Genomic DNA, 25,274 nt, shown 5'->3' with positions numbered 1-25,274 from the left:
TGGGAAACTTGGAATGGAATGAATTCTCCTGGGGCTATTACAAGTCAGATGAAGAACATGAGTGGGAAAAGTCAGCAGAGATTCACCAAGGTCAGAATGTGCTTGACACCCTGATTGCTTTCTATGACAAAGTAACCTGCTTGTCAATGTGGGCTGAGACATTGTTCTACCTCAGGTTCTCCAGGGCTTTGGATATGGGTTCCCACACCCTCCTGGTACAGAAGTGGATTTGTTGGGGTCTGGACAAGGGATCTGTGCAGTGAGTGAGGAGCTTTCTGCCTGGTCATGTGTAAAGAGCTCCTGTCACAAGTGGGATCTCCCTGGGATCAATATTGGGCCTAACAAGAGGAGATCTGGAAGATGAACTGTACCCTGACAGAGTTTAGAGATATTAACAGAATAATGCCAGAGCATACACTTACCCACTTTTGGAAATGGAGGTTGCCTTGTGGAAAATAAAGCCTAGAAAAGAAAAATCTCTTGCTGTTAAAGGAACCTAAAGTATAACTTATTTCTGTTTGTTTTCAGCAAGAGGAATAACATAAGGATAATGTGTTACTCCAAGTGACCTTAAATAACATACGGGTGATCTTAAAAGTAACACAGTCTATGAAGGTACAGAATTTTCTAAATGAAATAATAACATTATAATGTGGTAGGGAAAAGTAAGTAATAGGACCACTTCAGTCAGGTGGAATGTGTTCTTTTTTTTTTTTTTTTAATTAATTTCTTCATTATCTTGGCAACATTTAGCCATAAAAATAATTCTTGGCTGAAGTGAACATTGTAAAATGTTAGAGCAGTGGGGTGTCTCCTTGCTTCCTGGCAGATTCTTTCCGAATTCCTGTTTGCTTCTAATAGCAACTATCTGCATACAGGAGAAACCTTTGGGATTACTGTTAATATTCTTGTGAATCAGGACTGAATTGTCAGAACTTTAAATATTTCAAACCTTGCTATTTTTTTTGAGAAAATTAGTAAGTATGACAGAAAATAGAGTGCAAGAAGTCAAGCCAGTGGATTGGGTTGGTGGTCTGTCTCACTCAAAACATGAATTATTTTTATACAGCGTTTTGACCTCTGGGATTTTATATGTGGAGTAGCATTTACAGCCATACTTAGATGAGAGAGTGATATAGAGTATTATATAACGTTTTGGTTTTGTATCAAATGCCAACTTGATTTTCTATCAATTTTTAATTTAAGCATGGTGCCAGGCCTATTTATAGGCAGAATTTTGGATGCCATCTATGCACTAGCCTGAGCATTTCTAATAGAATATGTGCTTGTCTCATATGATTTTGTCCAGCCATGATATTAAAATAGGAAATATGAAATGTCTGTAGTATTCCAGATAAGAGAGGTGAAGCTACATTTCTTTCACTTCATTTCTTTTCACTAAGTTTTTTCCAGGTCAGTGGAGGATATTGTGCTATTTGCAGTATCTTTTAAAAGGCACTGATCTCTAAGCTGAGATGGAGAACCACTGCCACCTGGAAAATATTGGCAAGATTGGAGCTGTTAATTGGTGTAGTGGTTCTGTAGAAAACATGGAGCTTGCTGTTGAACTCTGTAGATTGACTCAACTCCACTCCATTTTATAGGAGGTTTTCATAAATATTATGTGTAAATCCATCTATGTGTAAAACTAAGTAGCATAAAAAGTTTTTATTGTTTACTTGTGAATGTTTTGGGGGTAGGTGACACAGTTCTTAGTAGTGGTGCATTTCTTTGTTTAGATTCAGGCAATCAACATTTGGATTGGATTTTTTAGATAGTTATGGTTTATACTCACATATTTTAGGAGTATATATGCATCTAATCTAAAGAAAGATCTGAAGACAAATGTCAGGATGGATTTTTTCAAGCTCCATTCTACTTTCAGTAGAATTATTTTCTCCCTTTTTGTATCAAGCTTTTAAATGAAATACTCCACTCGTTTGTGCAGTGGGAGAGATTACTGTGCCTGTTGTTCACCTTATCTCCTGGACTATTCATCTGTAATTCTGTGAATCATTTTTGTCCAAAAAACTTGAAATGGATCATTCTGACATGTGCTATTACTGGAAACTAAAGGAGAAAATTTCTTTTCATGAAGGAAAAGTAGAAGGCTCTTTTTTCATGACTACTTTTCTTTGGACTTAATATTTAGAACTGTCAGGTGGAAGAAAACTTTGCTTTAGTGCCCCTTACACAGTGCTGGTGTCTGGCAACTGCTTAGTTTTAGCCAACACAAAAATGGTGCCATGTTGTAATGGCTTGAATGACTTGCATTATAGTATAGAAAATTAATGCAACTGTCAGGGTGGAGACCATGGGTGCAGAGGACTTTTATTTTTTGCTAGTACTGCCTTTATGCTAGTGGTATGCTGTGCTTTGTAAGGTGAATGAATAATGAATATGAATACTTAGAAGCTGTTGATGTAGTTGAGTAATAGATAAAAGGGCTGTTATGAAAGGTGCAGGAGTTTTTATGAAGACCTTTATCACAAATATACACAAACAGAATTTTTTCTTTTCTTGTGCAGCTCATTGCTGTTGGAGTAGGGTTCCTCACTATGCAGCGTGACCAGAAGTTACTATCTTTTAGGTAAACACTTATATCAGAGAAAGAAAACTATGTTTTCCTACTGAGCAAGTGATTATAAATGACATTTTCCATGCAGCAATTTCCAGCTGATGTGAGCTGCATTGATCCCATACAATCCAGTCGGATAGGGGCAGAATTGGATCTGAATTTCTACACTTGAGCGGGTGTGATGAACCTCAGTAAGGGGAACTGCAGTAATATCATTTAGTTCCTCCTGTGGAGGAAGGTGGCAATCTTGGGCAATTACTGGTTGTACAGAAATCAGCATAAAAGCAGTTCTTCTACTACTTGCATTCAGGAGAACTGGATTAAGAACATTATGTATAATAAATAATTCTCTGGTTGCTCTGCTGGTCAGACTACAGCTGGAGAAGTAGGTACCATTTTGAGGTGCAGATGACATGGAAAAATTCTGGAAGAAGGAAGTCTAGAAAATTACTCATGCTAGATTAAATTGCTTTATTCCTCTTTTCAAAAGAAAGAGGAAGAGTTTTACCTGATTCCCAGGTCTGCGTTCAGGAAATATGTGTAAGTGAGAAAAAAAGGTGAATTAGATGTTCAGAAATACTTTCTAATAATAAGTCACTACTGAAATAGATTGTCTAGGAAGGTTGTAGACTTCTATCATTGGAATTATTAAAATCAGGTTAGACAACTGAAAAAAGATTTCAGTATAATCTGAATTATAATAATATTATAATGCAGTTGGGATAGGTGTTAGGACATGTTGTAACTCAAATGGCAATTTAAGGTAAAAAAATAAGCCAAGTACCACTTTGTGAGGAGCTAGAAGAAAATTCTTGAGTAGTTAATGCAGTATTTTCACATTTTATTTTAAAATAGAATAAATATTACATTTAATATTATAATAATAATTTTATCTTCTGCATCTGATTTGTTTATTGTGTCTTCTATTGCTGTGCCCACATTTCAAGTCACTTTGTGGATTCCCTCATAGTCACATATTCAAATATCCTATTCTAAACAAGCTGTCCTGGTCTGTGTTCTGTGAGTTTATATAATGTTGTGCAGCCTAAGCAAGGGAACAGATTTCATTTATGTAATTGCAAATGCATTGCATAAGTAAGATGCCATAAAAGTTTGGACTTTGAAAGCAAAGCAACATCTACTCCTATACAGAATCCTTTGTTGTTTTGGGACTATTGCAAAAATGCACTATAGAACAGCAGCCTTTTTCAGAAACAGAACACATGCCAGAATTAACCTTAATTCAATGTTTTGCACCAATCAAGAGTTTATATTCCTGCTAATTTAGTTGGGGTTTTTAGTTGTGTGCTTTTTTTTCAACATAAGTGTTAAGCGTCTTGAAATACAGGATATCTCCTCTTGGGGAAAAATTGTTTACGTGTTCTAATCTTGATTTTAATTTTCTGGGATTTTTGGATTGTTTTGGAGCATGGCTTTGTTTAAAATAATGTAGAAAGATGAACTCAGGATGAACTGAATTAATCACGAGGGTTTTCACTTTTGCAAGAGAAACTACTACTTGGTCAATGAATAAACTGAAACCTCTCTAAGAGCAGGCCTGTGATTACTTAGCATGTGAGAAGTTGTCATGAGTGTCCTTTGTGTTTCTAAATATAAATTCTTCTATTACTGCTAAGCAGTATGTAACAAGTAGAGGAGTGTGATTGGCATATGCAAATATTTCCTTAATGTATTGAATATTTATTCCTCTTCATTAGTCATTGAAGAAAAATTAGAGCTACAGTATGTTCAGTACATCCTTTTTTCATATGTAAAAAAAAACCCCAGCAGCAAGTTATACAATGAATGTAAAAATGCAGGAAAATCAAATGCAAATTCTTTGAATTTTTGTTAGGCGCTAGTCAGTGCTTTAGGCCTGGAAGAGAAAAATCTGCCTTTGTGGGTTTTTCAGACCATACTGTTTTTCAGATATTCCTTTGAAAAAATACTGGAAAACCTTCTTAGTCTGTCATTCAATGTTGTAGTATGAGAAATGGCCTCTTGATCACTTCTGCATTTCTTTCTCACTGATTCAGGCTTGTACTGTCAGGTGGTTGGATTTTTTCCCCCCTTCTTTATTAATATATTCAGCTGATCTCAGATCTGTGCAGTCTCTTTCCCTGCTGTAAATGTTAGACACAAGATCTCAACTAGAAAGGTTGCCAGTACTTCTATTTATGAAGAACTTGATCTTTTAACTTTGAAGCACAGTTATTGATTTTTATTTCTTTTTAATAAAACATATTTTCATAAAAGATGAAAAGGAGATGGAGCAAAATTTTTCAGCAGTGGAGAGAATGACTCTTGACGGACACACCAGTACTGATACTGAGATGGATCTGTGAAGCAAAATGTGCTCTATATTGTATATTCAGATACATCTGAAGTAGGAATTGCACAGTAATCCCAACATTTCCTAAAATAATCAATACAATTTCAACATTTCTTAAAATTATCAGTAGAATTTCAACATTTCTTAAAATTATCAGTGACACTAAGTAATATAGAAATAAATGAATTTAACTCTTTATTTAACAGTGCATATTTGTAATATTATGAATATAGCTTATGCTTTTTCTCCTAAAGCACTGATATTATAAATCAGACCTCTGTCCATCTACCAGCAGTTTTGTGGATCTTCATGTTCTGGTGGTGACAAAAAATGGCCAGTAACTTTTCTGGTTTAAATTAGTGCCCCTCTCTAAAAGATTTGGTGGTATTATTTTTTGCAGGAGGATGCAGGAGATGACAAGACTGCGTTTTTCACAGCTCTATAAATATTACAGCAGGAAGGGCCATTTTAATAACCTGCTCTGACGTCTTATGTATTGCAGGCGTAGATTTCATCTGACTGCTCCTTCACTTTGGACCAATCATTTCTGCCTGAACTAGAATGTACTTTTTTCCTTGAAATGCATCAGTCTTGGTTTAAAGTCTCTGCAGTGGTAAATATTGCCACTGTGCATTCTTTATTTGCCATAATTTTATAGCAGTGGTAATATTCCATGTGAATGTAGACATCCCTTTGGTTGCCCTGTGTTGGCTTTAGCCCTTGCATTTCTGGTGTGTCTGTCTGCTAGGTGAAACCCTGAGGTGTCACATATTTCATGGAATCTGTTGCTGACTGATTACCTTGGTGACTGATCTGTCACTGGTGCTTCTGAATGCTTTTAAATGTGCAGCATGCTGATGTCTTTCTGTTGTTTGGTAGATCTGTTTTACAGTATACTGAGATGGGAAATGTTCTCTTGGCATGCACCCTCTAATTCTTTACAGGCTTTGATTATAACCCTACTAACTAGGAAAAAATATTGTTGAGAACATTATGAAAGCTGATGTGCAATTTCAAATGACAGTGCACAGCATCACCTGCTCCCCTGTGTGTTCTGTTTAGGAGGTTGGAGTGTGGGTGGGATTAACCTGGGGTGCCTGGGCAGGTCACACAAATGGTTCTGGCTTCCTCTCATCACTGAGGCTTTCTCAGTGGTGAGCGAGGAGTGGGGTGCAGTGCAGGCACCTCTGTGACTCGTGAGGGCATGGTCAGGGTGACTCATCTGGATTGTGGCTATTTGACAGAATCACTGGTGGCCACAGAGGAAAACTGCTGATGAATACCTGGCTTCATATGAAAGAGAATATTGCCCTTGATTGGGCAAGGGGTTACCTGAAAGTGGTACTGCTTATCTTTGTGAGTTATGGGATTTGGTATTTGATAACACTTGGAAAGAAAAATAATACAGAAAAATTCTTGGTATGACTCAAGAAACTTACAGTAATTTCCATCTGTCTTGCTATGTATTTATTTTAAATAGAACAAGCCCTTATCTTACCTTTTTCTACAAACATTACTGCAAAGTAATGCTGTGCTCTTATTTATTTACTTTTTTTTCCAACAAAGTGAAATGTCTGTTTCAAAGGCTGTCTACTCTTCCAAAAGAAACTGCTTATCAAAAAATTGCCATCCTAGGAGACAAGGGAAATTGTTTGTACTTTACTAGTACCAAAGGGCTGATCTAACAAAAGCAACTCTTGGAAGTCACCTCCATTGCACTGTACAACCACTAAGAAGGCAATGGTCATGACTGCAAATGAGTACTTCTGATGTTTCATACTTCTGCCAGGAAAATCTATGTTCTGTGGATAGCTAAATAAGACTTTACTTCTATATATAAATCATATGACAGCACTGAAATTATTTTGATTGGAATATTATGTATTATTGCCTTTTATTTAAAAAAAGGAGCACACAAAACAGATGAAAGTTTTTCTTATTTAGTGATAGTTATTCTTAATTATTTTTTTTCTACAATATAGTGAAAGATATAAGTGTTTCTGAGGATGTTTTTGTATTTGTTATTTGTTATTAAAGAGTGAGATGATCTGTTTTCCCAGTGGAGTAAGGCCACTGGAGATGTGTGTTAAGGACTGAACATAATCATAAAGGATGCAGAAAGTAGAATGGATTAGTGAAGATACAATGTGCTGAAGATACCAGGCTCTTTTAGAAAGCTTTTATGTTAATAGATTATTGAATTTCATCTGCTGTTTTATCACTGCATAGATTAATACAAAGTAATAAATATGAATGGGTGAAAAGATTCTCTTTCTTGCATAAAAAGAATTTCTATATGTGATGAATATTGAGCTATTAACACTCAAAAAAGTTACAGCAGATATTTCTGTTTCAAATGTCAGAATGGTAGTTGTTGAAAGAGCAAATAAAATCTTAAATGGGAATAGAGAATAAAATGGAAATAATATTGCTACTGTAATAATATGCTACTGTACAGATTCATGGTTCACTTGCATCGTGGATACAATGTGCTGATCTCTGTTGCATCTCAGCAGGCTCTAGGAGAATACAAAAGATTTATTAAAGGCAGTGAACAAGGAATTCTCGGGTTGGAAAAGGGGCAGAGGAGGGAAAGAAGGGAAATAAACCACAGATCATTACATTCTGAGTGGTATAAAGCATGAACCCAGAGGCACAGCTGTGGACTGAAACTGTCCCTGAGCTGCAAGTCATTGAGGGTGGTGTGATGCTGTGTGGAGAATCTGCAGGGATTCATCCTGCTGGATAATCACTGGGGAGCGCTGTGCAGAGACAGGGTACTGAGTGGGAATAACAGAGCAGCAGGCTGCCAGATGTGCTTATTCAAATTTTAATATCTTAATTTGTCTTGATCTAGGAGAGTTTTCCTATGGCTGGTGTTGTCTAATTTCAGAAGTAAGTCGTAAGGCAATGGCAAAGCAAATAAGCAAAGCAAACAAAGATGCTCTTAAACAAACCCTCCTTACATTGGCTTGGATCCATTTCGTGTAAAGGGTAATTTAAATTATTTGCCACTGAGCTAGAAAGAATACAAGTGAATGCCTGGGGGAAGAAAGCAAATCAATGATATTAGAAGAATAAGAATTCAAGTTTTTGTGAGCACAAATTGTGTGATGAGAAATATGAAGAGAGACTTGACTGTTTTCCCTACCCCAATTTTCTTTTCATCAAGAAAGAATCTATTGGCATGTCGATGATTCATGTTCTGTTGTCTCTGGTGTATTACAGCCCTGTTTTTCCTCTTGTAGGTTAACAGAACCTTCTGGATATTTAACAGATGGACCTATAAATTACAAATATAAAACTAAATGCACGTGGTTAATTGAAGGATAGTAAGTATCTATTTTCATAGCCTAAATTTTCTAAACAGTTTGGTACTATGTGTTCTAGAGATCAAAAGAACTCCTGACATAGAGATTGCATGAGGGTGTCATATGAACAGTTTGGTGTTTTGTTACTTTGCTTTGGTTTTGTTTAAATTTTATATAGGATTTAAAAAAGAAGGTATTAGGATTGTCAGGATTGCTTAGAGTTGGCCAAATTCCATTTCCATTCAAATTGCTGGCAAAAATTAGGCTGACATTGATATATGGCTGGTGCTGCAGGCCCTCAAAACCCTGTGATAAATTTGTTGCATGTTTGAGTACCTTTGCATAAGTTCCAAAAGTAGTTACAGAATCCCTTTATTTAACTCGTTACCTGACTTATCTTATTTAACTCATATCAGTGATAAATCAAGAATGGCCTCAAGTACAGAATGCTTATTCAGTTATGTATTCCTCAAAAGTTAGTGCTTCTATAAAGTATTTTCTTTTGCATTCTACAGTTCCTCATGTACTTAGTTTTGAATTAGTTTTATGCCTACAGTTTAGGTTCCTCATGCCTGTTGCTAATTTTCCAGTTTATGCAGCACAGAAACTCACAGACATGCCTGAAGAAATAATGAGACACATAAATTAGTGTGGCAAAGTGTTTATGGCACAAACTTGTTACATTTCAGGATGATTCCAGCCCCCCAGGATATGGGTTAGGTTTTTGCTGACTCTAGTTCACAATTCTAGAAGAAACTGAACTCCTTCTGTACTTCCATGTTGTTATGATCTCAATTACCTTGGATATCTGCTCCACTGCTGCAGTTCAGAAATGATGTGTCTGATCTGACTTTGGTCTGCTTATATGCAGACAGTAATTTAAACAAAACAGCAGTGAAGTTGTGAGTGTTTGCAAAATAATTTAAATTTTATTATCTAGAAGACCAAGCTATAACTGAATATGTGTCTGACCTAGCTAGGCTTCTCTTTTTGCTCAGGAATATTTGTACTGCATTGCACTAAAGTGGAAACACACCTCAGCCCCTCGGGCAAACTCTGCTTTGAAGCTGTTCCCCACTTCATTCCTCCTGCTCTCGGGAGATGGCAGAGTGGGGAGCTGGAGGAATCAATGTGCTGCACAGTCTGGGGAGGAGTAAGGCAACCAAATGTCAGCACACAAGGAATTCACATATGTGTACAGTACTGAGTCTTAAAAAATGAACAAAGAGCTTTCTCCAAAGGATCTGTCACAAAACCCCACATGTTTTCCAAACCGACAAATTTTACTTAAGCCTGTCTACAGAGAGAATTACCAAGAAAATAATCATTATGCTTCATGGAATACATACATACACACACATATATATGTGTGTATGTATGTATGGTAATTCTGTGATATGTAAAAATTCCCCTTTCAAAAAGTTTACAGATCCATTTGGACCTCAGCCAAAATGTCACTAGTGACATTTCCCACATGTTGGCAGAGGGTAGGAGGCAGGCACTTGCACTAATACTGGTTGAATTTTAGATTTGTGTTTTAAGATTTTTATTTGCAATAATTAGTGTAATACTGGGAAGAGGATGTGTAGGTGATTTTATCTTGAAGGATTCTTTAAAGTTCATACTCTTGACATTGTAAAGTAAATTTAGTGGATTAAAATGAGATATTTTAATTGCTCTAAATTTGTGGTTCTGAACACTGATAAAATCTGGTGAAGTTACACTTCTCATTAACTATCGGGATTATTAGCTGTGGACTGAATATGTTATTTTAAAATTTTCTAAGATAAAGGAAAATATTTTCTTGCCCTGGCTTTTGTTATTTAACACTTTGAAATATTTAATTACTATTAAAAATGTTTTAACAGAGTTACATTGGCATGATCTATTCTACTGTGAGCTCTCGATCTTATGATCTCAGTAGTTCTGTAAATATGTTACATCAATGTTCTTTTTTTTCAGCCCAAATGCAATACTAAGATTAAGATTTAATCACTTTGCCACAGAATGTAGCTGGGACCATATGTATGTATATGATGGAGATTCTATATATGCACCTTTAATAGCTGTATTTAGGTGAGTGTTTTTACTAATATTACTGTCCATGTAGTCATGTATGGACATTTTCAGTTATTGGGGGGAACAGTAACATTAGAGGCTTTAATATGTTTGTTAGAGTGCTTTCTTATCATAATATTATGGGAACATGTATGTAAATTTGTATTAGAATGAATTCCAAAATGTTAAAGTTTTGGTTAGATAATCATAGTAGAAATCCATTTTTTGGATACTTACTGCTGGCATTGAATGGAATGTTAATGCTTACACACAGACACTTTCCTGAAAACCCCTGACTTACCTTGCACATACATGGACAAGTTTTATATACCTTGTATATCTTTTATTAAAAAAAGTTTTAAAATTATATTTATGAGTAATCTTGTTTATATAGTTAACCAGCAGAATACCAAACTCCCTGTTTCCTTTTTTTTTCCCCTAAATATACCAGAGATTGCTTAAAAACATTTTTCTCCTTCTTTTTTCCAGTGGTCTGATAGTCCCTGAAGTGCGTGGAAATGAAACTGTTCCTGAGGTGGTTACTACATCTGGCTATGCATTGCTACACTTCTTTAGTGATGCTGCTTATAACCTAACAGGATTTAACATTTTTTATTCGTAAGTAGTTTTGTACTAAGTAATTACCTTTGTTTTTTTTCAATAGCATAAATGATACTCAGTGGTAAGTGTCCAAACCAGGGAGCTGGGCTTGTAATAAGTTATTAAGGTATGAGTTAGGGGAAAAAAACTCCTAGAGACAGAGTATGGTTTTTTTGAGTGAAGTCACATGGCCATTCCCAGAGTATGTTTTTCCTGTGCCATATGGAACTAGAATGTATCCCCTCCAGTGTTTATCCAACACATATAGTTGTCATATGGACTAGAAGGGAGATTATATCTGCTGTCATATAAATTCCCTTCTTTTGAACTGGGATCATCTGTTGCTTGATTTCTCTTGCTGAATATACTATGGCTTTTGAAACCTTCCAAACAGTTCCACTTGGATTTGTGTGCCAGCCACAAAGATTTTATTCCATTTCTTTTCCTCTTCTTGGGTATTTCCCATCCTGTTTTCCATCTCAATCTACACTGCGCCTTTGTAGATCTTATCTGCACTGTGTGTCTTTTAGTTTCTGTGATGTCAAAGTCTAATCTGATATGACCATGATTGCTTCATCTAGCAGACCTGAGCCTTTTCCTTTTTATATGCACCAGTTCAGCAGACAGCAACTTCTGTCTCCTTTGGGATGTTCATGGGACACAATGCAACATCTCTTTCTATTGCCTGCCTTGGCTCAAGAGGAAATTGCTTGGTCCTGTTGGACCTGTTTTTTCATGTGAGTTTTTCCATGATTGAAGATGTGCCTGTTGTTCTTGTTCAATCCCTTCAGATTCTGAAATAGCAGTTATTGGGATATGCTGGCCAGCACTGCATTTCCTATGTCGAAGTACATGCAACATTTTTGTCATATTCTTTATTAGTTTAAAATTCCTATTTGTGTTTCTGATCATAGCTTTGGCTCTTGGCACATTGTCTGTGGGAAGATTATTGCTGTAATTTGCAGCAGATTGCCCACCCTTGGCCAGATAATAAGTAGCTATTCAATGTTTGGGAAACCTCACTATATATATTGCATTGGAAATAGCAGCCTAGAACACCGGGTATTTTTAATTTTTGTCAGTTGACATCAGTAAAATGCAATCACCTGGCAGACTTTCTATTGTAATTAGTTACATTTTTCAGTTATCCCTGAAGCTTTTATTGCACGTTTTTATTTGTCTTGGGAGCAAATGGCAATTAGACTTGGCATTCTTAAGAAATGAGTGTATGTGCATTCTTTCATTATTTGGTAATGTGCTGCATGTTGCATATCATTACCTAATTTTTTTTTGGGAGATTTAAAATAAATGAAAAAACTTGACAGTTTTTAATCCCATCACATGAAATTCTATATATTCTGCTCTTCTGTGGCTTTGATTGCAATGGATACTTTTAAAGAATTTTTAATGAACCAACAGTAACATTTTTATGATAAAGAAGTACCTACAATTACTTTTTATGGCTGCATTAACTTTGCTTCTGTCACTGGTCTATTATACTCTGCTTCTCTTACCCTCTTCCTTACTTTTTGACTTCATCTTGATGGACCACTGTATTCCTTAATTTTGGGGAAGACAGAAACACAAAATCTGTGACCAAAGTGCCTTTTCAGTAGCAAACAACTGTAATTACTTCAGAATAGTCTGAGTAAATTTTCTGTTCCTTGGAGTCAGGCAACTTTCTTCCAATTCTGCTGATCCAGTTTTTCTCATTTTGTTTGAATCCTTAATGAACCAGTTGGAGTGGGAAATGGTTTGCTTTCCAACTAACATCTCCCGGTGGAAAAACTTAACTGTTTTCCCCTTCCTGCAGAACACTCCCTGTGAGGTTGGGTGAGAGATTCCTCCCAGCTGTAGCATATAGCTGTTAATGCCATGTATGTTACCAACTAAAACCCCCAGGAGATTTGGAATGATGGTCAGATGTGGGATTTTCTATATCAGTCCTTTGAGAAATGAATCTTTAGAAGACAAAAATGTTTCCTCACTGTCCTACCACAACTACATTTTGTCAAAGGCCAGCCTTGAACAATTCATTGCTGACTTTTAACAGCTCTTTCTTCATTCAGTTAGAGCTTCATTCAGTTAGGAAGACTGTGAACAGTATCCATCTCACATCTGCAGGGAGTGGTCTGTATTATCATCAGAGGATTGTAATAACACTTTATTCTGAGTTTGCTGTGAGTCATTGAAAGAGTTTCAAATCCTGTTTGGACTCCATCAGGCACACACAGCCTGAGTTCATGGAAACTCTTGGACCCATGTATTCCATGTCCTCCATCTTCCCTCATTTCAAGGAGTTGCCTGCATTTCTGGAACCACTTTGCTTGATTGTGCACTCCCATTGCCTGTAATCTCAGTGTTTGGTAGGGTGTATCAGAGAAATGCAAATTCCCAGAACAGTCATAGATTTCTTTCAGCCTAGGCTCTCCTGTTTTTGCATCTTGAACTGCAGAGTTATGGTGGCTCTTTTATTAAGGATTCAAAGAATGAAGTGCTGCCTGTAAGTAGTTTCAGGATATTAGCCATCTTGTATTTTTCCTTACTTGTTCTTCCCTCTTTTATTCTCCCCAGATGTTAGGCACACTGTTTATAGTATGGACCAAAGCTACCAAGGAAAACCCTTTGACTGTATGCCTGTGTGGAGAGTTTATGCTCAATTACATACAGTGTGGTTGTTTCTAGAGATAACGAGCATTTGAAAGGACTGAGTGCTTATACGGGAATGTAAGACAAAAATAGGTGGTCATCTGTCCAAGCAGGGCCTGTCCTTCTGCTTCATGTCAATATTTGTTGCAGTGCAAGGTATTTGTGATCCTGAGTGCATCAAAGACTTGGTATTTAAGATTGGATCAACACCTTTTAAACTCATTTGCCTGTAAAATCATCATTAAACTTGAATTTTATCAGTAAATAGAAATTTTTCATAATAAAACATACTTTATCTAACAAATACTGCTGGAGTACTGTCAGATATCTCACTTTTTTCTTTTTATTTTTTCAGAATTAACTCTTGCCCTAATAACTGCTCAGAACATGGCAAGTGCACAACCAGTCTGTCTGTGCCGAGCCGGGTGTATTGTGAGTGTGACAAGTACTGGAAAGGAGAGGCCTGTGACATTCCCTATTGCAAAGCCAACTGTGGGAGTCCAGACCATGGCTACTGTGACCTGACAGGAGAGAAGCTCTGTGTCTGCAATGACAGCTGGCAAGGTAAGGTTTGCTTAGTTTAGTGTCTAGGTGATTTGATTTTCTCCCTGCCCTCCTTTTAATGTCACATCATTGCATCATATTTTTAGTGTTTCCTGAAGTAAAGTAGCCACTGTCTGCTTTTTGTTGGGTGTAATTTGTGGCAGCCTCTCAATGAAAAAGGAAGGTGAACTGCTTTGTTATAATGGTGCAAGACTGTCTGTGGGCTAATGGATGTACTGTAAGCATGTGGTGCAGTTTTTCTCCCAGTACCATAGATCATTGTTTCTCATTACAGATAAATTATTTAGGATCCTAAATGTTTAATTCACTTGCTATAATTATGCTAGATGCTTGTGGATTTTTTGTTTTTATTGTTTACGACTTCTGTTACAAATCTCAATTTGCTTAGCTTGCTATGCTTAGGAATTGCCATTCTCTTAACAGAAATATTAAAATCCCTGCAGATTACTTAGCTGATATGCCTTCTTCCCATGACTTCCTGCCTCAGTTCTGTTTTATTGCTGTTTCTTTCGGCATGTCAAAGGAAATGACTTTTTAACTCCTATTAGCTGTCACACCTATTACTCCACAGTCATGATGAGATCTAATACATTTCACTTCTTAATAATTAATGAGTTGATTATTCAAAGGCAGTCTGTGCACCCACAGAAGGGAAGTGTTTTAGCATTATGGTTATTGAATGGAAATAGTGTAGACGTATTACTGAGTCCTTTAAAACCTTCCAGGACTGTAGTGCAGAAAAAGATCCTGAAGGCTTAATCTCTGTCCAGAAGTTGTGAATAGAAATTGCAGCAAGACTATCACCCTTTTAGTTGTGCATGAATTCCTTGCAGTGTCAAATTGCTGAGTACAAAATGGGGAAATGTCACAGACCTTTGGAAATGCTTTTAGGCTATACCTTCAGGTATAGTGCTATGAAGTTAATTAGAAGTTTTAAGCACAAAATAAAATTAGAAATTTGACTACCGCTGCCAGTGCCTTCCTTTCACCTGGCATTTCTGTACATGCTAGCTTCTCACTCCTTCCTGCAGATCATATAAAGAGAATTTGCTTCATCATTCCTTGGATTTTCACTGAATCTACGTAGATTTCATTTTTTTTTTTTAAATTCTGTCACAGATGGACTGGCTTGGATATATAATTGTTTTTCCTTCCTAAATATCAAACTTTCCTTAAGCTCTGGGAGACCACTTCAATTTCTGTTTTTTATTGATTTATTTATACCTGTATATTCTATACTTTCTATACTGATACGATCTTCTGTGCACATTATTTGCAATGATGGAATCATAAATTTTTCTCTTGCTGTCTGACAAGTTTGTCTTGTGTTTGGTAATTCAAACCAGGTGGCTGAAAGGTCTTGATTTTTATTCTTTAGGAGAGAATATCATGTTTCATTTTATTGCTATTATTATTTACCCTATTTTGAGTGACTTTAGTGTCTGCATTAAAAAAATCACTGAAGTGCATTGATTTGGAGGTATGATAATTAGAATCCCTGATTCAGAATATAAATGTCAGATTTCCTATTTTTCTGCATAGAGTTTCTTTTACAATGGTGACATCTTGTGGTAGTCGTTGAAGGAGCAGCTCTGAGGAACATTAAAAAAACCACATGTAAAAAAAGTATCCTGAGAAAAGGGAATACTTTAGGGTATTCTTTGGGATAGAATAACTTTTTTGAATAAAAAGTAGGATCCCCTGATTATTAGATATGTCTTGTGGAATTGAATACAAGGATCTTGTAGATATTTGCTTTATTCTATATTCGTACTTGGTTGTACAAATATAGAAAAAAGCTTCCATATTAGACTTTTAGACTTTGAAGACAAATAATTGACATGATTTTTATTTTTAATATGTGTTTTATTTAACAAAACATGAACTAGTTGAATGTATTGTTTTTTTTTTTAAATCAAATTATTTTTAATAATGCTAGTAATCTTAAATATTCCTGAAGTTGGTGTAAGAACAAAATTTAGTATTTACAGAAAATCTGGTTAATCTAAAATTTTCACCCAACATAAGGGAGTCTGAACTTTTCAGACTAAGTATAATTTTCTTTGAGTTCTGTACCATAATACAGTGTCCCATTCCTGGTTAATCTGTCTTGATATTATCTAACACAAGGCTGTGGATGTAATTCAGGGAGGAAAAAAATATGCCTCAAAACTAATGACTTGGTTTCTCTCTGGCTGAGACCAAACTGGTGGCTCTTGCACAATTTGACCTATTTAAGAATTTTATAGAGAAATGCTTTTGCTGAATATGTTTTCACAGCCTGAAGATTCTCTTTGATACCAGGAACACCATGTCTTGGATTGTTTCAAGGTATAAAGGAGAAGAGAGATTTCAAAACAGTTAAAAACTTCTGTGACAGGTGAAAAAATTCAGGATGACTGAAAGGATACTTTAAAGAGGATTAAGTGGACTGTCTTTGAAATTGCTGAAAACATTGCTGAGTCCTACCTGTAGACAGAGAAAAAAAAAGATTTGAAGGCTCTTGAAGTTGAGAGAAACTTTATTGATACTTTGATCACTGAACATCAGCACTGCAAGCAAAAGGGGAATCTATTAGAGAGGAATTACAGACTGTCTTTAAATTAGTTTTAAAGAGGATGAGTAGGGGACCTTCAAGGCAAATCTGATACTTCATGTTTATTTTGTTTTGGATTGCATTGTGAGGTGGTTTGGAAACAGAGGAAGTGCTTTCCTTTTGTAAGAAACTACATCAAAAATGGGCTCTAGGGTTGCACATAATGCACTCTAGGGTTGCACATAATGCACACCAGCCCCAAACAGGCATTCAGCCCCAATCCAAAGTTAAAACACCAATAAAATTTCTGGAACATGTATAGTTAGTGGATTCTCCCTACAGAGCTGCTCCTAGCAGATAGAGATGTAGCAGAAGACCAGATTCTGAAATTAAACTAATTAACTTTGAAATAAATCCATTAGCAATTGAGGCAGCTTGAATTTTATAACATCTCTCCAGGGAAAAATGAGTCTCTGTAAGGAGAAGAGTAAACAATGAAAGTATAAAAGGAGCTATGACTACTGCAGTGTAAATCAGTGTTTTGCTTGCTTGGTACTATGACTTTTTTTCTAACAGCATCTTGAGTGTGGCCAAAACAACTCTGTCAAAGTCTGTCTAACTCAGGTTATCCTGAAAGGACTCACTGGATTTGGGTTTATTCCCACTTTTCAGTGGAAGGCTTTGATGTGAAACTCTCTTGTTTGGCCTGCCTTATTCCCCAACGCTGACATTGAGCAAAGCTGTGCTTGTGTGATGCTGGGTTAGTGAAAGTGGTGGGGAAGGTTTGAGATGGGGGCTCAGGCAGCAGCAAGTGAAATGCAGCACTGGGAAGAGCTTGTGCCAAATGCCTGGAGATCTGAAATCTGAAATTTTGGCCTGTTTGGCCTGGATGTTCTTGAACAAAAAGCACACAAGTCTGTGTGTCTTCAGAGATGAGGACCTGCGATGTAACATTTGCTTTGGACAGACCTGTTTTTGGAAGGAAAAAGAAAATAGAAGCAGGTTTCTCATAGATACTGTTCTGCCCTGTGATCATGCCCTTTTTGTCTCAGTTTTACTTTTCAGGTCATCTCCTGGCCAAGTATCAATTCAGAAAGGAGAAACGGCAATTTTACAGTCTGGGAAATGTCCTTTTAAATATATGTGCATTTATGCTTTATATGCAAATAAAGACACATATCCAAGGAACATTTTTGTCCCTCAATTTTAAGTTAAAATCCTATTTCTGTGCTCCATGTTTGTAGATTTTTTTAATGTTGATCATAGAAATGAGAGCTGTCTAAGAAAAGTTTGTCTATAGAATTGCTAGGAAGGAATTGTCTTGTAAGGAATGGTTATTTCAAATGTACTGGAAATGTTCTTTAGATTTATCTTCAGGTGGAATTAAACAATTTGATAAGCCTTCTTGGAGGATTGTGCAGTTTGTAAACAAAGTATAGCTATTTTAATTACAAATGTAATGTCTGAAAATTGTGTGAGAAAAGTCAAGTGTCCATATTGCAAGAGAAAGAACATCACAGGTAAATGAAGAGCCAGCTACAGTTTTAAATACCTTTATGGTGTCATTTGACAATTAGTGAAAGCAAATTTAGCAGAATTTATTTGATTTGTTTCACTAAATGGCTCCATTAACCAGGTTGATAAAGCTCTCTCTGCCTAATTAGGATGAGATTTAGGAAGGGAGTCCCCTGCTATTTGTGAGTTTTAACGAAAAATGTAATCCATTTAGAATAAATCTATGACCTAAATATTTATTTAAAAGGCATACACTTAAATGTATGAAAATAGAACTTGATTAAAATAATGATCCCAAGCAATACTTTGTCCTGAATACAAGAAGTAGATGGTGCTGATCTCCATGATAAGGTACGATACAAAATTTACTTTGTAATCTGTAGCACCTTCATTTAAGATTAGGAAGAAAGTGATTAATGCAGCTCAAAACCTGTTAACTTCATTTCAGCACTGTATAGAGTTCTAGACCATAACTTGAGGAAAGAAATAATGAAACATATATTGTGATTAATAACAGAACAGTTGAAATCTGAATTTATCAGTGTAGGTCATACAGAGATTGTCTGTAAGAAAATTGACACGAAAATGCAATATATTTTGTCTGAACTTCAACATTTGATGACAGGAAATCTTTGAAAATGAAGAGTGCAGTGGGTACACAAGGAAACAGTAAGGGGAACTCAGCTGCTTCATCATGAATTGTGAGTGGGTGTGTTGAACACATATGGAAAGGTATCAATGCTCCTTGAAGGCTGATCTTGGGACTGATAGTGTTACATAATTTTTTGTAATCTACCTATAATGCTGCTAATGAAATCTGGTAATACAGAGGTGGAGGGTACTTAAAATACGAAGTAGAACCAGAATATCCTGCGAAAAAGTCTGCAAATAATGTGTAGGATTTAATTACTTCAGTATAAATTGTAAATTAATACATTTAGGGACTAAGAGCATTAAGAATTTGTTTTATAGTCTTGGATTGAAATGTAGAAAGTGACATGGGAGAAAACTTGCTTGTCTGTCTCAATTAGAGCATGAACTAATTAACATTATTACTTTTATATGCTCTGCAAACTCCAAAGTGCCAAGAGCACTGGTAGGATGATCACTCATAGAAGTTCCAGTTAAATATATGAAAGCATTTGTAGTATGTTTCATGTTTTTTTATTACCGTTTTATGAATACAGATAGAAACAGACTCAAGAGGGAGAAATGGACAGGGCTATGAAAGGCACTAACAGAGCATGGTTTGTTTAAACAAGTAAAATCAAGGCTGGGAGGGAAGAGTGTTGCTGTTTATAAACATTTCTAGGGTGTATAGACAGACCAGGTCTTTAAGTACAGTGATAATAACACTGGTAGAAGAAAAATTAGGATGAACTGGTCATCAATACACCATTTAAGTATTGAGATGAGGCTTTTGTTGTAGAGCTGTGACGTTTTCTAGAAGTTGGTAGCAGAGGTACTGGAGTTTGGTACCTTGCAGCCATTAGGATGGAGTCTCAGAATCACTAGTCCAATGGGTATTGTCACCTATAGCTGATCTCCAAGTCCCTGCTTCTTTTAGAGCCTGAGGAGCAAAACCTGCTTTTGTTTAAGATGACAAATCTCACGTGGTGTCTACCAGAGACTGTACTTGTTCTCAGTCATGGAAGACTAGGAGAGCTTTTCCTACTTCTAGTAGACAATGCTGTGACATCTGGCCTTATCTCCTGTGCCAGCCTTGTTGATCTTGAGTGTGGGATCTGGAGCTGATCTGTTAAAGGATGCAGTGGAGCTGTACCCACCCATGGCAGGCCCTGCAGCCCTTCTCCCTCCCCTGCTCAGACTGAGCCTGGGCATCTCCCATGGCCAGGTGGCCTTGGGTGATCCCCTCTTCCTGCCTGAGGAGACAAACGGGGCTGAGGAGCAGCACACAACACCCAGGGGCATTTCAAGAGCTGCATCAGCTCATGTGCATTAGGATTTCTCTGTCGTTCCTGGAGGAGCTTGAGTCCTGGCACAGCTTGCTGCCCTCTGCTGTAGCTGGACACCTCACCAGGATCTCTCTGCCTGCCATTGAGTCTCATTTTCAGCAAGGCTGTTTGCAGGAAAGGAGAATTACTTACTTCCAGTATGGATATTGCAGAGCTGTGCAGGGGCAGTGTGGGGATACATGGGTACACCTACTGTAAAATGCCTAGAAGGAATTACTGAGCCATTCCAGCACAACTGAGTTGACTGTAGGACTGGTTTCAATCATTGAGATGTGGTGGTTGAAAAATTACATTAATGTAATAATTCTCAATTCATATGATCAGACAAACAAAACAAGAAAAAACAACAAATACTTTTAAAATTGCTTTGATTAGATTGCATGAAGAGCACCGTGAAATTTAGATTCAACACATCAACACTTCTGCTTTTTTCTTCTGTGCTCCCAAAGGAAAAGATTTGGTTTGAAGACAGTAGATGATGTTTAGTCATTTAGGTGGAAATTGATCTTATGACTTAAACTACTGGAACAGATTGTTACTATGGCTTTTCATGAAACTCCTCAATAAATAGAAATTAGATTATGTCTTTTGTGTGGTGGGGATAAATTGCTTTTTTAAACCTATAGAGTTTTTTCCTACCTTAGAGGATAACGTAATTGACTTCTAGTTCAGGTTTATAAAGTTGTTTGCTGTTTTTAAAGCATTCCCCCCTCCACCCCCAGTGGATTGACTGACACATTAGGAAGATAAGAAAGAAACTCAATTTTAAATGAATGGAGAAAAATCATATTTGCATAAAACATAACAAACCATATTTTTCATTATCTTTGTTCTGCAGCTGTAGTGCTCTTTGTTGCACAGAAGGCACGTATTTAGTGAATGTAATGTTTCTGAAGAGAATATGTATTTTTGCCGAAATAATGGTGTATGTATTCAAGTAGGAAAATCTATAAATGCTATTCATAAATCCTACACTTACCTTGTTTTTATAAACCGATAGCCATACAAAAGAATTTGCTTTTTAAATTATATTTAGATAGAGGCCACCACTATCCTATTGTTCTGCCTTTCTGCAGCTGTATACTCCATTTTTGTCCCGATTGACAGATAGCGTGGTCAGCCCTTGCCCATGGCAGAGCTAGATGATCCTTAAGGCTCCTTCCAGCCCGAGGTTTTCTGTGACTCTGTGGCACAGGGGTGTTTCTGCTTCCCTCTCACCTTTCCTGCCGTTCAGCTCTCACGGAGCACTGACGCTGGAGGAGGGCTGTCTGTGACATTCTTTCCATCTCTGATCCGGCTGAGATTTTTGCATTCTTAGCTGAGTATGAGGCGGTTTCCCTGCGTTCATTTAATTGCAGCCGCTGCCCGGTATCTGTGTCGGATGTGCCGCAGGAATTCCGGCTCCGCTCGCCGCTCGCCACCAGGGGTCCCTGCTGGCCGCCACATCCCGAAGGCTGGCAGGGATCCCGCTGCTCCTCCTGACCTGCAGGCGCCGTTTCCATCATTTTCAGCTCTTCCCTGATCAAAGAATACATAATCAATTGTTTATTTTAAAGCCCTTTAATATTCAAATTGTTTCCTCCGGTGATTTCCCAAAATCACGATTTTGCTGAGGTTACAATTCTATTATAGTATCAATTATTAATGCTTAAGAAATAATACACTGAATTGTTCATGCTCTCGTTAGACTCATTGAGATACCATTAATCTTTTCTAAGGAGAAGGTATAATGAACTATGGGAATTGAGTGTCTCAATCGTTTAGTGAATGGAAGATAATTTGGATACAAGTGGACATCATTCTTCTGTAGTATACTAGGAAAAGTTGACAGCTGGCTATGCACACTTTGGATGCCTGGTTGTTGTGTATAGGAAGTAACTGTAACAATTTGCCCCCAAAATGACAATAAATATTGGAAAAACATTATCTCCCTGCGCTCCCATTCCCCCAAGATAATGTTTTAAAATTATTGTAAACTTGCTTATTACTTATTTAGTGTACTTAGTCAACTTCAGCATCTCTCTATTCTAAAATTGTCTGATCTCTCCTTGACAAATGTATATATTTGCATCTGGAGCACCCTTTGCCAGGGGAGTATCCTTGCCAAAGAGATCTGATACTTTTTACATGAAGAGCTGTCTCCTCTTGTTTGCTTTGAACATGGCTTCCTCAAGCTGCATTTCATAGAACTCAGCTCTTTATATTCAGAGAGACTGTGGGCTCTTCATATCCACCCTCTTTTTGTCACTTATTTTACAGACATTTATAATTCACTTCCAAATTTTGTGTTTTTCCAAGTGAAAAAGTCAGTGGTTCAAAGGAATTCAGTGGTTTCTGTAATTGAAACATCCTTATTACACTTGTGTAAACAGTGTCCACTAATCTCTTCTGTTTCAGTAGGACACAGTTTTCTAAGGTTACACAAGCCACAGATTTATGCAGTGGGGTAACAGGATTCTTGATTCTGACACGATTCTTTATTTTGACCATTGCTGAGTGGTGATGTAATATTTTCATGAGCTATCCTGAGATGATCCTAAAATGTACCTTACTTAACTTTCAATTTAACTATGTTGAATTTTGTATATTGTTTTATTATTCAGTCACATGATCAGACAGGAACTTGTTCTGTAGTTCTTCAAAGGCCCTGAAATAACAACCTTTATCAGCAATATTTAGATTTATATATATGTATGTATATGCACACATATCCCTATATATTCAGGTTTTACATAAGATCTAGAGCATAAACTGATGATGAAGCGATCACATTTTTGTTATCATGGAGCAAATAAAAACTGATTTTGCTGTCCATGATTGTAATAGTCCTATAGCTAAAGAAATGATGCATTTTTCTGACTTTTCTTACTTTGACAAAAATGATTGGCTGAAATATATTTGAAAATCGTATGTAGTAGTTGTGGGTTTGGTGGCTTTGTATAATAGTCTATAAAATGTTATAAAATTTAAATATTCAAATAATTATTTTGATAAAGCACTTGATAGTGTATTTTTGTCTTGAAAAATGGTGCAGAATGCCATTTCCAAAGGGAAAGCTTTACTTCTAAGACAATATTGTATAATGCATTTTGTAACTTAATTTACTGTAATATTTGATTTTATATACACTTATTCTGATTCAAATACAGGATAGTTTTTCTCCAAAGGTAATATAGATTGCTGGAAGTTTTAAACCTATATGATAGGTCATTTAAAAATGTGACGCTTTGTGCCTTTCTTTCAATGTGTGACTCACAGTCTCTTTTCTGAGAAGAATGTGGAAATGAACTGTTATTATTTGAACTAATCTAATGCTTTCAATTAGATTGACATCCCATGTTGTCAATTTTTTCATTGAGCATCTGTTAAACATAAAAGTATACACCATATTTTATCAAAATGAGCAATCCTGACATCTGTAATTAAGCCTCCCCTGTTTCTGCTTTATTGGTTTTAACATCCCCGTCTAACAGATTGCACAAATTGCACATTTGTTTACAAAACAGGCCCAGATTGTTCTCTGAACGTGCCCTCCACGGAGTCCTACTGGATCCTGCCCAACGTGAAGCCCTTCAGCCCCTCTGTGGGCCGTGCCTCCCACAAGGCCGTGCTCCACGGCAAGTTCATGTGGGTGATTGGTGGCTACACCTTCAACTACAGCTCCTTCCAAATGGTGTTGAAGTGAGTGATTCCTCCTTTCTCATGGGGCTTAGGGAAAACAGGTCTTACCAGGGAGGGAGCTGCTGTCTTCTAATTGAGCTGGAAGGTTTCTATCTCTTTTAGATTCTTTGTTAATGGTCTTATTTTATGTTTGTGATTTTCTTATGATTATAGAAAGTGAAAATATGGGCAACATCAAATATGTATTTATTTATATGTAGTTTAGTTTGAAAAACTGCAAAACTTAGGGAGCTTTGTGGTGATAAAATAGTGAAAAAAATTCACTGCTGATATTTTCACACTGTACATTTTGAAAGCCATGTTCCTTATTGATGTTAATTTATGGTTACAGGGCACTTCTATTTAGTGCTTGCACTTTACCTACTGGTGCCATGCCAGTAGGATCAGGCAGGTCACCTGTATTCCACTTTTTCATACTTACAGCAGTTTGTGTGTGTATTTGACCACCTATTACAAACAAAGTTGAAGCAGCTGTTGTAAATAGGACCCAGGGGATTTGGATGGTAACTTCATATGTAGAGGCCCTAAATGTGGCAAATGCAAGTATTAGGTTCTATTTATTAGCATATTATTAGCATGTTTACTTCTTCTGTTGTTGTCTACCCATTGCTTTCTTCCACACGTTTGCAATCATACAAAACAAATCCCACAATCTTTTGGATTTTTCTTTTCTACCTTTGTAATCTTTTTTTACCTCTCATCTAATGTTATGCATTAATTAATTAATGATGTAATGGAAATTAAAATCAGCCCTATATTTAAGAGGGTTCCCAGCAGTAAATCTTCAGAGTAGTGCAAAAGCATGGGGCATGAGCAGTTTGGTGGGGTGGGGTTTTTTACATGATTTAGAGCAAGTCTTGTGGTTTTTGTTAGTTACTCCCGTTGTCTGAGATTGTTGATGAGTCCCTTACAGAGGTGCTCCTGTTCTGCTTGAGGTAAATTTAATGCACTGTCACAAGTTACTGCACTCTTGTAATAGTTCAAAGGATTGTGTTGCCCCACTAACAAATTACCATGTTGGAGTTAGTTTGAACATACAAGCCCTTCTGTTCTGTCTACAGGTTGAAAATGTTTCTTTTTCTATTTCTTTTGTAGCTACAATTTGGAAAGCAGTATATGGAATGTAGTGCCTGTATCCAAAGGGCCACTTCAGAGATATGGACATACTCTTGCTTTATATCAGGTTTGGACTCTTCAGTGTTCTGTATAATAAATTTATATCTGTGTGCTGTTAGTGATCTTAAAATGAGTCACCATGAATGGAGACTTTTGAGGATAATTTAATTTCTAAATATTTTGTATTAATGTTTTCTTCTTCAGTACTTAGGTTTATTGCATGGTTTTTGGAACAGAGATTGTGCAGTACTTCTCAACCATTTTGCTGACCATAAATCTTCTGAGCTACAGCTGCCAATAGAAGGCAGAGTTGTGTGTGAGATGTAATTGGGGTTGTGGGCAGTGCTCTTGCTCACCA

General features: G+C 36.7%; 1 protein-coding gene across 4 annotated transcripts in view; it reads left to right on the top strand.

The window, feature by feature from the left end:
- Positions 1-25,274, top strand: part of ATRNL1 (attractin like 1) — a 428,637-nt gene that overhangs the window by 29,125 nt on the left and 374,238 nt on the right. For all 4 annotated transcript variants that reach the window (XM_063163139.1, XM_063163138.1, XM_063163141.1 and 1 more), the window contains exons 2-7: positions 8,159-8,242; positions 10,184-10,297; positions 10,769-10,897; positions 13,884-14,092; positions 23,626-23,800; positions 24,896-24,983. In XM_063163139.1, coding sequence (XP_063019209.1) covers positions 8,159-8,242; positions 10,184-10,297; positions 10,769-10,897; positions 13,884-14,092; positions 23,626-23,800; positions 24,896-24,983 — 799 coding nt within the window. The remainder of the gene's footprint in view (positions 1-8,158; positions 8,243-10,183; positions 10,298-10,768; positions 10,898-13,883; positions 14,093-23,625; positions 23,801-24,895; positions 24,984-25,274) is intronic.

Source organism: Melospiza melodia, chromosome 9 (genome assembly GCF_035770615.1).
Source record: "Melospiza melodia melodia isolate bMelMel2 chromosome 9, bMelMel2.pri, whole genome shotgun sequence".
Taxonomy (NCBI): domain Eukaryota; kingdom Metazoa; phylum Chordata; class Aves; order Passeriformes; family Passerellidae; genus Melospiza; species Melospiza melodia.
The sequence above is the reverse complement of the archived record's forward strand: the minus strand, read 5'-3'. Positions and strand labels throughout refer to the sequence as shown.